This window comes from Martes martes, assembly GCF_963455335.1.
Source record: "Martes martes genome assembly, chromosome: 17".
Classification (NCBI taxonomy): domain Eukaryota; kingdom Metazoa; phylum Chordata; class Mammalia; order Carnivora; family Mustelidae; genus Martes; species Martes martes.
The window spans coordinates 57058840-57073987 of record NC_137905.1 but is presented as its reverse complement, the minus strand read 5'-3'; the positions used below and the strand labels follow the sequence as shown (position 1 = coordinate 57073987).

At 63.6% G+C, this 15148-nt stretch overlaps 1 protein-coding gene across 3 annotated transcripts; it reads right to left on the bottom strand.

Annotated features, from left to right (window-relative positions):
- Window positions 1–4315: 4315 nt before the first annotated feature.
- KMT5C (lysine methyltransferase 5C) lies at window positions 4316–11265 on the bottom strand. 3 transcript variants are annotated; one of them, XM_080828863.1, is made up of 9 exons: window positions 11161–11265; window positions 9335–9572; window positions 9012–9177; window positions 8496–8605; window positions 7552–7715; window positions 7414–7433; window positions 6015–6151; window positions 5739–5917; window positions 4316–5472 (listed from the first exon to the last, which is right to left on the bottom strand). In XM_080828863.1, exons 2-9 carry the CDS (start codon window positions 9442–9444, stop codon window positions 4979–4981), a joined length of 1380 nt encoding a protein of 459 aa, XP_080684989.1. In that variant the 5' UTR covers window positions 9445–9572; window positions 11161–11265; the 3' UTR covers window positions 4316–4978. The 3 variants fall into 3 exon arrangements, with proteins under 3 accessions (XP_080684989.1, XP_080684991.1, XP_080684990.1); XM_080828864.1 differs by having other exon boundaries at window positions 4322–5469; window positions 11161–11257; XM_080828865.1 differs by lacking the exons at window positions 9012–9177; window positions 11161–11265 and having other exon boundaries at window positions 9335–9361.
- Window positions 11266–15148: the final 3883 nt, after the last annotated feature.

The following is a 15148-nucleotide window of genomic DNA, read 5'->3' as shown; positions in this document are numbered from 1 at the left end:
GGGAGAGGGGGCAGGGGTGGAAGGAGGATCGTGGGGTCTCCAGAGTGGGATGCAGCCCAGCCCCTCCCACGCCCGCTCCAGTGCCTCCAGCAGCCGGCAGCCGCCGGCCCCGGCTTCTGTGGGTGACCGCGCTCGCCCCCAAGAGTGCTCCCGACTGTCCACCCCCACACCTGGTCCGCCCTCCATCTCCTCCCTCTGGATCCTCCTCTCCTCGTACCTCCCCAGACTCCTTTGGGACTTGCATTCCCAAGTTCTGGGGGGCTGACTGTGTGCCCCCCCCCCCAGCGCTGACCCCAACCGTCCCTCCCCGGCTCTAGACCCTTTCCCGGCTATCCACCACTGTCCGTCACTCCCCCGCCCCCGTCTGACTCCCACTCCCCCCCAAGTACACCCGGTCTTCCCGCCGGAGCCCCCCTCCCAGCGGTCTTCTGCAGGCCTGGCCCTGTCCTTTCAGCACTGCTCCCAGGCCAGAGCCGTCTCCTGCGACGTTCTCCAGAGACAGCTGTCAGGTCAGCTTCTGCAGGATGCTCCGGGCTCCTGTCTGGATAATGCTTTGCTCCTGCCCCATCCAGGCACTGGATCCGCCTTCGGCCAGCCTCGGAGGGGGCAGCACTGATCCAAATGCCCCTTGAAATGTCGCCTGTCTAACCACCCGCCCCCCTGCTGTCTCCCCCCTTCCCCCTGCCAAGGCTGAGGAGTCACCCTTCACAAGCACAGAGCCCTGAGATTCTAGCCTGGCCTGAGTCCTGGGCAGGGGGAGGACTGGATCCCACTGTTTCTCCCTGAAGCTGTGCACTTCCTTGAAGAGCCTGGACCCACACTCTGCCTGAAGTAGTCTCAAGAGGCCTGTTCAATCCTGGGGTTCAAAGGTGGCTATTACTAATCATAACCCCTGAACGAGCCTCTTGACCTGTGCGCACCTCAGTTTCCCCAGCTGTAAACCCAGATGGTGCAGAGTCCCGTTACCAGGAGAGGTGGGGTTGATGGGAGGGGCTGCGTGGACTCAGGGGAGGACTGGCTCAATCCTGCTCCTCACTCCTCCCATCCCCCTTGATGACTTCTCCCACCCTCGCATACCCTCTACACTGCCCTCATCACCCCACCCAGGGCACACCCCCTGCGTCTCAGCTGCGGGGATGGCCGCACCCAGATACCTTGCCCCAGGACTCCCTTGTTCCAGCCACAGCCTGAGAGGCGGGAGGGCACGGGAGGGCACGGGAGGGCGCAGGGTATGCCGAGAGCTACAGAAGGGCTGTCCCGCTCTAGTGGCTGTGCTGCTGGATCAAGGGACACAGGCAGCTCTGAGTCACCGAATGGGGCTGAAGGGTGTCTGACACTCAGTGAGGTCACCCAGGTGGCCTGACACCCACGCAGCCCCAGCCAGCCCCTTGACCTCCCCCAGGGTGCCAGGGCCGAGAGTGCTTTGCTGGCTGCCCAGAAGCCACTCCTAGCCTTCCTCCTCCTTTCCATCTTTGGCCCAGGATCCTCCCCACCATCATTCCTCGACCACTTCTGGAACATTTTTAAGATTTTATTTATTTTGGAGGGGGGGGCACACGTGATTGTGTGAGCGGGGGAGGGGGGGGCAAGGGAGAGCAGACTCCCTGCTAGTGCAGAGATCTCACCACCCCAAGATCATGACTTGAGCCAAAATCAAGAGTTAGACCCTTAACTGACTGAGCCACCCATGTGCCCCTCTTTTGGAAGATTCTTCAAAAAAAAAAAAAAAAGACTATTTATGTATTTGAGAGAGAAAGCATGAGAGAGGGGGGAGGGTCAGAGGGAGGAGCGGATTCCAGGATTGTGACCTGAGCCCCAGGCAGACACTTGACTGATCCACGCAGGAGCCCCATTCTGGAACATTCCTTACACTCTGCCCCCACAGTCCTGTGGATGCTGGAGCCCAAGGCAGGATCTGCACCAACATCACTGCAAACTCCCAGGCCCCGAACTCCGAACACCTGTTCCGCTGCTCCTCTACCAGCTCCTCGGAAGCACCCGATGATGCCAGCCTCACGGACCCGCAGCAGTTTCCTCCACGGCTGGAGGAAACTGAGGCCTCTCACTAGTTCTCCGCCCTCCCAACGGCACCCCTGCTCTCGCCACCTCCTTCCCCTCTTCCCCCTCGCCCTCAGTCCATCTCTCCTCCTCCCGTCTGCGCCTCCGGAGGCTCGGAATCACCAAGGGCTCAGAGGCCTTCATCCTTTGCTCCCCGAACCTCGAGGCGCCCGCTCTCCCTCTCCCTCCCCACCCCCCCATGGAAGCCCTGTGGCCCAGCTCCAGTCTCCTCTCTCCGGTGTCTGCCTTTGTCAGAGCCTGAGGACCTTGGAGAACTGGTTCAAGTCCCAGCTACGGGCCCTGCGGCCCCAGAGAGACCGCCTAAGCCCTCTGCACCACGGTAACCCAATGTGGTGATAACACGTGTAGGTCACAGGGCCGCTGGGAGGATGCCGCTGTTAGGGGTTACACACCCCGGCGTTCTCGGGGTGCGTGTGCGGGAGGCTCGGTCTGTGTGGGCAATTCGAGGAACTCAGAATTAGTGTGGAGGTTCAATGCTGGTGCCCCAGGCCACACCGGACGGTGGCAGCGACGGGTTGCCTGGATCCCTCCTCAACCCCCACCCCTCCCCCCCAGGCCGGCAGGCCCGCCAACAGGGGCCTGGAGCTGCTGGAACCATCTGGTCAACACACATGGCGTTGGCAGGGTAGGAGAGCACCCCCGAGGAGACACATGGGCCCAGGATTGGGGCAGCAGCCAGGGGGGGCATCTGGCTCTGCTGCCCTCCCGGCCACCAGAGGGAAGGACAGTGAGCTGGGGAGAGGAGGGGGCAGAGCACAGCCCTCGTCCTGGGAGCTGCGGTTACCCCGTTTCTCACAGCTCCTTCTCTCCTCACCGCCCGGTCTTCCCTTTGCCCTCCCTTAGGCTGCCTGGGTCAGATGGGGCTCCGGGCCCCAAGGCCTGTGGGGCTTACGTGCCCCTCCCCTGGGGCCTGAGCCACGGGGGGGGGGGGGTGGGGGGAGAGCTCCTGATGCCAAGCCCTCCAGGCCCTGCCACGTCTCTGGCCGTCTCTGGCCGCAACGTCGGCTCCATGCAGTTCCCAGTGGCGCTGGGCTGGGGGCCCTTTTGGGGGCGGGGCTGGTCCGGGCGGAAACTGCCAGCAAGCTGGATGCCGCAGGCCATCTACGAAAGGGGCCACAGTTCCTGCCCTGGAGGTCTTGCCCGCTGACTCTCAGCAGGGGTGGCCTCGGCCCCAGGGGGCCGTCGGGAAAGGTCAGGAAACACCTTTGTCACAACTGGTGCTCCTCAGCTTACAACACAGGCCTTAGCTGGCTCGAGGTGGAGGCCGTGCCAAGGGTGAGACCCCGACGCTCGGCCTCTGATCTCTGCTTTTGGGGTTCGAGACACTCTCGAGAACCAGAGGAAGGCTTCAAACCCTCTTCCCTGAGAAGAACCCACAGGCACACATGCACGTGCTACATTTAAAGCAGAATTTCCGGAGGATCTTGCCACCCCGTGGCCATCTGGGAGGCGGCTCCCGGCCCTGAGCCCCGTCCAGAAGCGTCGCTGAGGGCACCGGCTCGCCAGTCCGGGCGGAGGCCCCCTTCTTTACAGACGCCATCCCTCTGCGTTCTCTTCTCCCTCGTCGTTAACAGGAGGGAGGAAACGACCAGGGGCACTAGGAGCCACAGGGAGGAGAGACAGGCTCTCTCAGTCTCCTGAAAGGAAGGGGGGGGGGTGCTCTGCAGATGGAAGGAACTGGAGAAAGGTTACAGCTCTGCCGGGTCCGCCCCTCCCGCCGCTCAGCCCCCAGCCCCACCTGATGCTCCCACCACCGGGAAGGCCTCAGGCCCGCACCCGCGCTCACTGGTCTAGTGAGCTGTCCTCATTTCTTGCATTTCTTGGGCACCGCCTGGGGTGGAGGGGAGAATGAGGGGGGTGGCAGGGTCCCCACTGACCTGGGTCCTGAGCAGCTTGAGCAGGCCCACTGCCCCGGCCCCCCAGAGCTGGGCCGACAGCACACGAACGAGGGTGCGGACGCAGCAGACTTCAGAGGGGTGGCCCTCTGAACGATGGGGCACGTCCTCTCTCACGTGGGGCCCTCTTCAAAAGCGCGCTTCGGGCCCAGATGCGACTCTCACCTCTGTCCCCCGCCATCCCCGGCGACAGCCTGTGGACCCTTCACCCTTCCGAACTCAGAGGCCCCCAGAGCCCTGGCCACCTCCTCCCGGCCTGGTCTCCCCAGCAGGGCTGAGGGTCTCGGCCGGCTGACAACATCCCCTCAAAACGTCAATCAAAATGAAAAGCTACAAAGGGCGCTGCTTATAACAAGGTTTTAATAAAATAAAAAGTTCAAGTGCTTCCAATCCCCCAACATACCCCATTCTGGTGTGGGGGAGGGGAGGGACCCCCCCACACCCCAGTAGCACCAGGGATAGCACCATGAGAAAGATGAGGTCGCACCCGGCCTCCCTGAGACCCCCCCCAGCTGGTGAGGACGTGTCCCAGACAGCCCCTTGCCTCAGACAGTCGCGGAGCCAGGAGCAAGGCCGCTGCTCTCCCCTCTGTCATGCTGTCTCTAGGCAGTGCCACCCTGGGTCAGCTCCGTTGCCTCCTGAGGTCTGGGCTTCTGGGGAGATGCCACGGGGCGGCCCCTACCCCTTATGGCTTTGCTCCCTGGGCAGGAAGGGGGTGGGTGGGGAAGGGAGCGGCTCCCGCAGTCCTGAGGCTGGAGTTGGGGTAGGAGGGCAGCAGCGGCCACGGTACCCTGCTGGGGTGGGGGTGGCTCACGGGGCAGCAGACAGATCCCCGGGTGTCCCCAAACCAGCCCAGCCCAGGGCAGAACTGTGCTGGGGCCTAGGGCCAGCCAACGGCTCCTTCTAGAGGTCAGTGAGTCCCCGAGAACTTGGGGCTGGGGGGGGGGAGGGGGGCGAGGAGGGACTCCTTCCTCTCCTGGCCTGGGGCCTCCCTGTCCAGCCCGTCACGGCCCGTCACTGTTGACGTCCAGGTCGATGGAGCCATGGCTGACCACCAGCCTCAGGCGCTTGGGTGGGGAGAAGCGGGCAAAGGCGAGGGCCTGCTTGGGGATGGGGGCGGGGCCTGGGGTCCCGGCGGGGGCGGGGGCGGCAGGTGGGGCCGGAGCCACCCGGCTCAGGTCCACACGCACCACGTAAGGCAGCCCGTAGCGCCGGGCCCAGTGCCAGTCCTGCTGAGGGGCCCAGTGGGCACGGGGGGCTGGGCCCAGGGCCACCAGGGCCTCTGCACGCAGGCAACAGCGGGGGCCACAGCCGCCCCACTGGTGCAGGGAGACGCGGGCAGCTCGGAGAACGGGGGGCGCTGGGGCCCGCCGCCGCTGAGGGCGTCGGCGCCTCCGGGGGCGCACTCGGAGCGGGGGCTGTGGCAGCCACTGGAGCCAGAGGGGGGAGGCTTCCGGGCGAGCGCCGCAGGGCAGAGGACAGCAGGGCTGGCAGGCTGCTGTGGAGGCCGGGGAGGGGGGTGTGCGGGGGTAGAACGGAGCGTGAGCTGGGCTCTGGCAAGTCCCGCCCCCCACCAAGGGCGAGGGCAGGAGGTGGCAGGACAAGGAGATCACGGGGCGGGGGCGGGGGGGGGCAGGCATGGAGGTCAGGAGCTGGCAGGACAGACAAGGGGAGGGGCCAGAGGGCAGGAGGGGGCAGCACAGATGGGGGGGCAGGGGGGCTGGAGGTGGCAGGACAGACAAGAGCGGGACTGGAGAGGCTCACCACAGAACGGGTCCCGGCGCAGCGCGGAGAGGTGAGCACAGGCCCTGGGGCCCAGCAGGCGGCCGCCGCCGTCCAGGCCCTGCTGCAGCCTCCGCTTGGTCTCCCGGAGCTCATACTTGTCCAGGGGCCGCGGGGGCAGGAGTTCCCTGGGCCGCAGGCGGAAGGCTCCTTCGCCTTTCCTGGGGGGCGGCGGGAGGGAGAAGGAAGGGAGCAGGCCCTGAGGAAGCACATCCGGGTCGCTGCCCTCCTCCCCAGGACCCCTCCTGGGCACCTCACCTCTCACACGTGTAGCATTCACAGTGCTCGTTCTTCTCACCAAAGAAGCCCTCCCCGTAGAAGCAGGTGACCTCGTCCCCTGGCTCGATGTCCCGGAGCACTTTCACGCAGGCCGCGTTCCCATCTGCGGGCACAAACTGGGGGCCCGGGCTGCTCAGCGCTGGTCCCGGGGGCTGCCGGCCTCCACCCCTCCTAGCCAAGCACCCTCCCAGGGCTGGGACTGGGGCAGGGACGGGGAGTGGCAGGGGCTGGGAGCCCAGAGTCCTCTGGCGGGGGCACCCCTCCAGGGCCTGCCCTCTGCACACACTCCCTGACCTCCCGCCCATTTGCTGGCCCACACCCTCCCTGCAGGATGATGATCTAACCTTCCCCTGGCAGGGCACACTGCCTGCTCCTTCCTGCACACCTCCTCTGCCCCCAGATCCCCCTAGACCCACAACTCGCTCCCCGCCAGCCTGTACCCCAGCGGCCAGGTCCAATCCCTTCCCAGTGCCCGTCTGCTCTGCAGCCATAGTCTGTGAGAGCCGCCGGCCCGGCCCCCTCCTGCCTCCAGTCCCTGCCCCAGCCTCCTGCCCCTGCCCCCACTCCCACCTCCTGCCCCTGCCTCCTGCCCCACCTCCTGCTCCTGGCCCCTGCTCCCCGTCTGGGAGAAGTGGGCCTCCCCTCTGTCCGAGCAGTCTAGCCTCACATGTGCTTGGGGATGGCTCTCACCACCCACCCACCCGCCTGATCCCCGGCCAACTGGCCGGAGCCTCCGTGCACAGCAGGGTCTTCTGTCCTTTCGTCTCTATTCCCCCGGACTCCAGCCGGAGCTAACCTCTCACTCAGTTACACACCAGGTCACATGCCAGCCTCTAGTCCCTCTCCTGCCTGCCAAGCCTGTGGCTCATGGGCTCCCAGGCCATCTCAAAACCCAGCCCCATCATTCACCCAGCGGGAGCGTCCATGGTGATGACTTGAGCTCCTCTGTGGCACACAAGGCCAGAGTCACGGTGCCGGGCCTACCTCCTGGCCCTCCACTGAGGTGTATCCGTCTGGGATGCCCTGACACGCCTCAGTTTTCCTCCAACACCGAGGAAAATCCTAGTCCTCCTTCAGCGCCGGGCTCTGGTGGGACTTCTGGGCAGCCTCCCTGCTCCACACGGGGCCAGGCCAGGGGGGTCTCCAGGTGCAGGGGCACTTCCTGTGTCCCCATCACCACGCTCCTCCCTCCAAGGGGCGCAGCCATGACTCTGGCCACCGCCCCCTCCCCCCCAGCTCTCCGATAGCTGCAGGCACAAACGGGGTTGTGGCCGGGGTGGGGGGCTCCGGCCACTTTCTGGCTAGTCACATGCCGCTCCCCGGGGCCCCCTCATTTCCCCCATGCCCACTCCTCTGTGGGGGGGTCCCCAAGTCTCACCTTGCAGTTGGGTTTGCAGTCTAGAGCATTGAGGGGAGGGCGGGGGAGAGAAGAAACTCAGGTGAGCGGAGGGCTGGGCAGGGGGGGTCGTCCCCCATCCCTCTCCCCCCACATCCCTCCCCCCGCCCCCACCCCCACCATGGTTTATGAAGGCTGCCGGGCCCAGCCACAGCTGTGCACTCCGCTTCCGGGTGGAGTACATGATGCTGAAGTCGTTCTCCCCAGCCCTCAGCAGCCCCTCGTCCGCCTCCCGCAGCTCCGCGATGCAGCCCACCAGCAGTTCCAGCTTCTCGTTCTTCTTCCTGCCAAGAGGACAGGCCGTGGGGCTGTGAGCAGGGCCTCCGGCCAGCCCAGCGTCTCAGCGGATGGGGGCCTCCAGGGACCGGGGCGCTGGGCCTCCTGCAGGCCGCTGCTGGCCACCGTGGTCCTCCTCCCGGCTTTTGCCAATCCACTCACCTCCCTGGGGTGCCTCCTGGATCCAGCATCCTCTGACACAGGATGGCACCCAGACAGGCACCCCTCCTGCTGTCTGCTCGCCCTGGGCTCGTCCTCCAGCCCCAACTGCCCTTGGGCCTCACACAAGTGGTCCTTCTGCCTGGACTCCCCATGAGTGCCAGTAACGCCCTGCAAACTGTCACCCAGCGCCCCCCCGCCATGCTTCAGCAGACTCTCTGGTGGGCCTCTGCTTAGGCCGGTTCCCAAGAACACTCAAAATTCCCTCACGGCTCCTGAAGCCCTGAGCAGCCGTGGTCAGGACCTGTGGGTGTACCCAGTGACCACCTGCGCTCTAGCTACACCGTATGTGGCTGGCGGGGTCCATCTTGCTCACTGTCCTGTCCCTTACCCAGCAGCGGCCTCTCCTGCCCTGGCCTCCTGCCCCCCTGGGCACAAATGGTACTTCCCCAGCAGTCCCCGGATCCCCGGGGCCCCACGGGGTTCTCATCTCCCACCGGGGTTGCTGTAGGCAAAGAGGGTCTGTGGGACTGAGCCTGGCCTCAGCCCCAGAGGCTTCTGCCCTCGTCTGCAGAGGTCTCCTCTCCCAGCAGCCTCCCGGGCCCTGTGTGTGAGCTCCGGCCCCTTACCAAGCTCTGGTAGACACGATCTTGGCTCCATTTGTCTCCATGGAGTAGCGTGTACAGGGCAGGATGGTAAAGCCGCTTTCAGGCAGGAAGGCTCGGAGGTAGCGATAGATCTGGGGGAGGTGAGGGGGTGGGCGGGGTGAGGAGCTGGGGCAGGGTCGTCCTCGGCCCTCTCTCTCCTGGGTCCTAGGCCTGCTCTGCCGCTGACTTGCTGTGTGGTCTTGGGGGCCTCACTTCCCCTCTTGGGGGCCTCAGTTTCCTCATCTGTCAAATGAAGAGGTTGTGCTCCACCTCCGAGGGCCCCCAACTCTCCTCTCCTAGGATTCTCTGAGCCTCGTCTCAGATGGTCCCAATGGCTAGGAAGTTAGGGAGTCTCGGGGGGGAGGGGGGCGCTTTGCGGAGGGGCCCGGAGCCTGGGGCTCCAGAAGCTCGGCCTGGCAGGGTGGAGGACCCAGGACAGGCCGAGGTGACAGGGAGGACACGTGGGCTGAGGGTGGGGGAAGGGAAGGGCGCCCTCACGTGGGTCTTGAGGGCAGCCTCCTGCCGAGGGCCCCGGCTCTGGAAGTAGTGGGCCATCCAGCCTCCCAGCGTCAGGGCCCGGTACGCAGCCTCCAGGTCCCGCTGCCTCAGGAAGGCCTCCAGCGCTGAGCGCAGGTGGTGCTGTCGCCGCAGCGGGGGCACGGGGCTGGGGGAGAGGGCATGCCTGGGTCCCAGGGCCTTGGCCTATTCCCTCCGGGCCTTCCCAGGCCCCGCCCCCACCCCCACTCGGGGCTGCCGGGGTGTGGAGGAAGGGAAGGGGTCCCGGCCGGGCCCCGGGTCCTCCCTGTCCCAGGCCGCCTCACCTGACGTTCATCTTATGGGTACGGAAGCCGAGGTAGGGGTCCAGGACAAGGCTGGTGGCAAGGTCGTCGTTCTCACACAGCTCTCTGGCTGTCACTCTGTCGGGTCCCATGGTGCCCCACGGACCATGCTGCCTCTGGCCCAGAGTGGAGGGGGCAATGGAGAAGCAGGGGCAGCGCCCCGGGACTCCCACTTCTGAGCTGCACGGGATTTGGCAAGCTTTTTGGTCTCCAGTCTCATCTACAAATCAGGGCGTAAAGCAAGACTGACTTTGCAAGGCCCTCAGCGAGGACGGGATGCAACAAGTACTCTGACAGCGGGGAAGCCCCGAAAGAACACCCGTCACCGTCATGAGTATCTTCACGCTCTGGGGCATAGACACCAGTCCCCCAGGCACACACAACCCACACACTCACACGCAGATTCCCTCATGCCTCCTTGCACCACACACACACACACACGCATGCACGCACAGACGCACGCACGCACAGTCCCTACTGGCCCAGGGAAGGCTGATTAATGGGCAGTCAGGGATAACCCTAAAGGCTTAGCCGGGCAGGAGGTGGGAGTCGGGGAACCCATCTCCACTCCCAGCCCTCACTGAGGAAAAATCCAAGGCTTCCCACCCTCTAGGACAGACTGTTCCTCCACCCACCCCCACGCTTGTTGGCCTCAGCCTCCACCTCCCTCCTGCTCCCCCATCCTCCCCCCAACCAACAGCCCCTGGGAATCATCAGGAGGCTCTGGGTGAAGCCCCAGGCAGCCTGGAGGGGGGGGTGAGGGGAGGGAGAGCGGAGGAGGGATCCCAGCACCTGCTCCCTCTCCAAGGATTCTGGGGGGGGGGTGCTCAGAGGACAAAGCGGGGAAGGGGGGAGAGAAAAGGAATGATATGGAGAGGCAGAACAGGTCTATCAAAAGGGGAGAAAGAAGGGAATTAGCAAAAGGAAACAAAACAAGACCCCTAACCCTGACGGCGGCGGAGGGCCGGCTGGGCATCCAGACCATCCAGACCGCGGTGCTTCAGGGAGAGTCCATGGGGGACGGCAGGGGAGGGGGAGCCGAAGAGGGATCAGCAGCTAGAGCTGGGGGAAAGGGGTTCTAGAAAAGACAGGAAGGCTGGGGATGAAGAAGGAGGGGGCGCTGAGAGAGGGCGCCGGACCGAGCGGAAGCTGCAGAGAGGCATGTGGGTAAGGACGAAATACACAGACTGCACAGAGGGGCGCTGGGGCCGGGAGAGGGCCGGGGGTGCCTGCTGGACCCGGAGCACGCCGGGGAAGCCTGGGCGTCAGGGACGACCTCGCGAAGGCCAGAGTGGAGCCCTGGGGTCGAGGGCAGGTCCCGAGGAGGTGGAGGGGGGCCTAGGGGTCCACAGCCGGGCTTGGACAGGCGGAGAAGGGGCAAGTCCTGCCCGTCAGGGAGGAGCGAGCCTGGGGTCCAGGCAGGGACCTGGGCAGGCACTGAGGGTCCAGGAGCGGGGGCTGAGGTCCGCGGCGGCAGTGGGGAAGCAGACAGGGGCCTGGCGGGCAGTGAGAGTGCAGGGCAAGGGCCTGAGGTCCAGGGAGGGGAGTGGAGAGTCGCAGGGCGACCCGAGGGGTCCGCTCAGGCCCGGGAGTGCGGGGAGGGGCCTGGGTGAGGAAGCACAGGGAAGCGGCTGGGCGCCCGCAGCAGCCTGAGGCCCGCCGAAGGGCCAGGAGACGTGGGCGCCTGGACACGAGGAGGGGCCGGGCGGGGCGGGGGACGGTCGGGGCTGGGGGCGACCGGGAGCCAAGGCGGCGCGGGCTGGGGGCCGAGAGGGGGCTCAGAGGTCGGGCCCCGCGCCGCCCCTCACCCGCTTCTCCTCCTCCGCCTCCTCCTCCTCAGGCACCCGCGCCGCCGCCGCCACCACCTCCCACTGCCTGCTCCAGCTCTCGTCAGACACAGCCGCCGCGCCTCCCGTCTGCGCCGCTGGGCCCGCCCCACCGCCGCCAGCCGGAGCTCCCATTGGTCGAAGCGGCCGCCGCTCCTCAGTGGCTGGGAGCTCTCGCCGCTCCCATTGGCCGAGTCTCGCTCGGCCCCTCCCCGCCGGCCCTCCCCTCCGTGCCCCTACGAAACCCAGCTCCGCCCGCGCCGCTGCCAAGCGCCGCCGACGGCGGCTAATGGCTCCCGTTGCTGTCCTTCCACCGCTGCCATGGAGACTTGCCCCGCCCACCGCCCGGAGTCGGCGCCCTCATTGGCCGAGAGCGTCGTGGCTCCAGGCTAATCTCGGGTTTGGGTCAGGTTATTCAGGTCCAAGCGGGGAGGGGGCGGGCCCTGCCGGCTCCATTGGCCGCGTGTGATTGGCCGGCCCTGGAACGGCTCGTCTTTCCATAGGCTAAGGCCTCCGCCCGTCCCCGCAGGAGTCGCGACCGGCCCATTCTCTTTCCCGGGTGAAACCTTCGCGGACCGCAGGCAGAGAGCCGGGGCGGGCGCGAGGGGTGGGAGCGCGGCGGCGCCTGGGCCGACCCCGCCCGGCGGCCGTTGCCGCGGCGACCAGAGTTTATTGACAGCCCTGCCCGGCTCCCGAGGGCGCGTCGCTCCCGCTCGCTGCTCGACCGCCTTCGCCGCCGCGAGGGCCCCGGGCGATTTCGCGAGCGCCCCGAGAGCTCTGCGGGCGAGCGGGTGGGGGAGGAGCCTGGGAAGCGCGGCCTTCGGAGAGGGCTCCGCGGGGCGGCGCCTCCCGCAGTCGGGATCCCCAACCTGCTCCCCCCGGAGGCTCCCATGATGAGCAACTCATCGCCGCTGCGCCCGGAATAACTAGCTGCGCGCTCGGGGCCGGCGCTCTTTGTTTCGCGCGCCGCCGGTGTCCGGTGCGTCGGGAACAGGGCCCGGCACGGGGAGGGCGGCCCCACCGGGTACCGACCGAATGAGCGCGAGGCGGGCGCGGACGATGTCCGCGTCACTGTGGCGTCGGGGAGGCGGCTCGCCCTCTCTGGCCCTCGGGCTCGCGCTCGCCGGACCGGGACCACCCGGGCCCTCGGGCTCGCGCTCGCCGGACCGGGACCACCCGGGCCCTCGGGCTCGCGCTCGCCGGACAGGGACCACCCGGGCCCTCGGGCTCGCGCTCGCCGGACCGGGACCACCCGGGCCCTCGGGCTCGCGCTCGCCGGACAGGGACCACTCGGGCCCTCGCTGAGGGTTTCTCCTTAACACCCTCCTAGGTGTCTTCTACCCGCGCTTCCAGCTTCCCTCCCCGCATCTCTGCCTATGCTGTTCCTTGCCCAGCCGGGACGACCCCCTACTCCAGCTCTGACACCGCTCCCCCCAACCGAGGTACCCCCCCCGCCCCCCAGTAGGGATGGTCACAGCTCCAGAGGGCAGCAGCGGCCAGCAAGCAGAGAGGACTCTGAAAGCTTAGCTCTCTGACAAAGTTCTAGCAGCGTGTCCGCATCTTAGAGGCGCAGCCCTTCCATGCGCGGGTGTCCGCCCTGGATCAACACCAGCAAATGTGAGCAGAAGGATAAGCTCCTAACGGTGTTGGGGGCGGTGAAAAACTGGAAACGGCTTAAATGGGCATCACATGAAGAATGGGTAAAGGGAGCGTGACACATTCATACAGGGGAGCGCCATACAGCAGTGGAAGGGAGTGAGCCGCGCTCCCCGCATCCACCCGGACAACCCCAAAGCGCGTTGCTAGCTGCGGAAGTCTGCGTAGCGGAGCGCGCGAAGTCTTAAAATCCACGACACAAGGGTGGTGTGTGGATGCGTGTTTTAAATGCGTATAAACATGCATCGGAGGACAAAAGGAGGAGCGGGACCTGACCCATGACCCCTGCAGGTGGAGGGGAAGGAATGAAATCAGGAAGCCACACGTGACATTGGTATTTGTACCTTTTTTTTTTTGGTAAGCCCAGAGGTGGAAACCATGAGTTCACTATATACACTATCTGTTGTTTTTCTCTCCGTCAAGAGATTTCATAATATGAATAAAAATTTGACCTGCTGGGCACCTGGATGGCTCCTTTTATGATCCCAGAGTTCCACCTGGGGCTCCCTGCTCAGTGGGGAGTCTGCTTCTCTGCCCCTCCACTGGCTTGTTCTCTCTCTCTCCCTCTCTCAAATAAGTAAAATCTTGAAGAAAAAAAAAAAAAGAAACTTGACCTGCCAATTCCAGGGTTTTATTCGAAGGAAATAACTGACAAACATTAAGGTATTTGTATATAGGGGCACCTGAGTGGCTCAGTGGGTTAAGCCTCTGCCTTCGGCTCAGGTCATGATCTCAGGGTCTCTGGATCGAGCCCCACATCTGGCTCTCTGCTCAGCGGGGAGCCTGCTTCCCCCTCTCTCTGTCTGCCTCTCTGCCTACTTGTGATCGCTTTCTCTCTGTCAAATAAATAAATAAAATCTTAAAAAAAAAAACACAGAAAGATAGAAAAACCGTCAATGTCCAACAATAGAAGATTGGTCGGATCACTTACAGCAAATCCAGCAGATGGAATAACGACAACGCCTAGCCGTTCCTGAGCTCTCAGCATGGGCCAGCGACTTTGCAAAGAGCCCTGAGAGGGAAGGGCTGTTAGGATGCCCATTGTGCAGATGAGCAAAGTGAGGCTTACAGAGGGGCTTGAACAGGTCAACAGACACCAGAAGTTTACTCTCAGACTCGGGGCTACGGTGCCCACCTAGCATCCTGTGGGTTCTCAGTCTCGGATGGCATAGGAAGAGGCACCCCAGAGAAGGAGTGAAGCTCAGACACAAGCCGTAACGTAGACGGACTGTGAGATCGTGCCAGGTAAAAGGAGCCAGACGCCAAAATTCATGTGTGGAATGATTCCATTTCTTTCTTCTTTTTAAACAGATGTATTTATTTTAGAGGGAGTGTGTGCAGGGACGGGGTGCAGAGCACAGGGAAGAATCTCTAGCTGACTCCCCACTGAACGTGAAGCCCTGCTCAGGGTTTGACCTCATGACCTGAGCAGAAATCAAGAGTTGGACGCTTAACCAACTGAGCCCCCCAGTCACCCGGGAATGATTCCATTTCTATGAAATTTCCAGAATAAGTAAATCCATAGACACAGAAAGCAGATTCATGATGGCCAGAGGCTGGGCAGGGCGTTGGGGGGAGGCAGAGAGGAGACTGGGCAGGGGCTAATAGTAGGTATGGTGTTTCCTTTTTGGATGGAGAGATTCCAGAACTAGAGAATGGTGATGTCACAGAACATCACGCATGTACATAAAGTCATTGAACTGTACGCTTCAAAATGGTTAAAAGGGTAAATTTGATGTTAAGTGTATTTTACTACCGGAAGAGAGAGAGAAAGAAATAATCACCTGAGAAATACAGTGAAAATATAGATTCTGAGTCTCAGGCGCCAGAAAGCCCTGGTGGGTATTTAATAATTAATTATTTTAGGACAGTGCTGCCCAAGTGTGGTCTGTGCCCCAGCAGCCTCAAGCAGGATCACATGGGTGCTTGGTGGGAATGCAGAACGTTGGGCCATATCCCAGAATTCCTAAATCAGAATCACCCAGACCAGTGGTTGGAATGTTCTGGAATGCTTGAGAGGCATGCCTTAGAGCACACCTTTGCAGGTGCCTTTTTCCGACCACACGTTTATGCGCTGGAGGGACAGCTTACTAACTCCTAAAACTTGTTATAAGACTGTAATTCAGGATGACCATATTTCGAGGGGAAAGGGATATCTATTTATATGCATATATAAATTACATGATTGGGGACCAGGCTGTGCAGAAAGGGGAAATTTTGTGTCTGATCATGGGAATGTAAGTTGGTGCAGCTGTTATGGAAAACAGTATGGTAGCTCCTTAAGAAATTAGAAATAGAAAAAAAAATTAGAAAT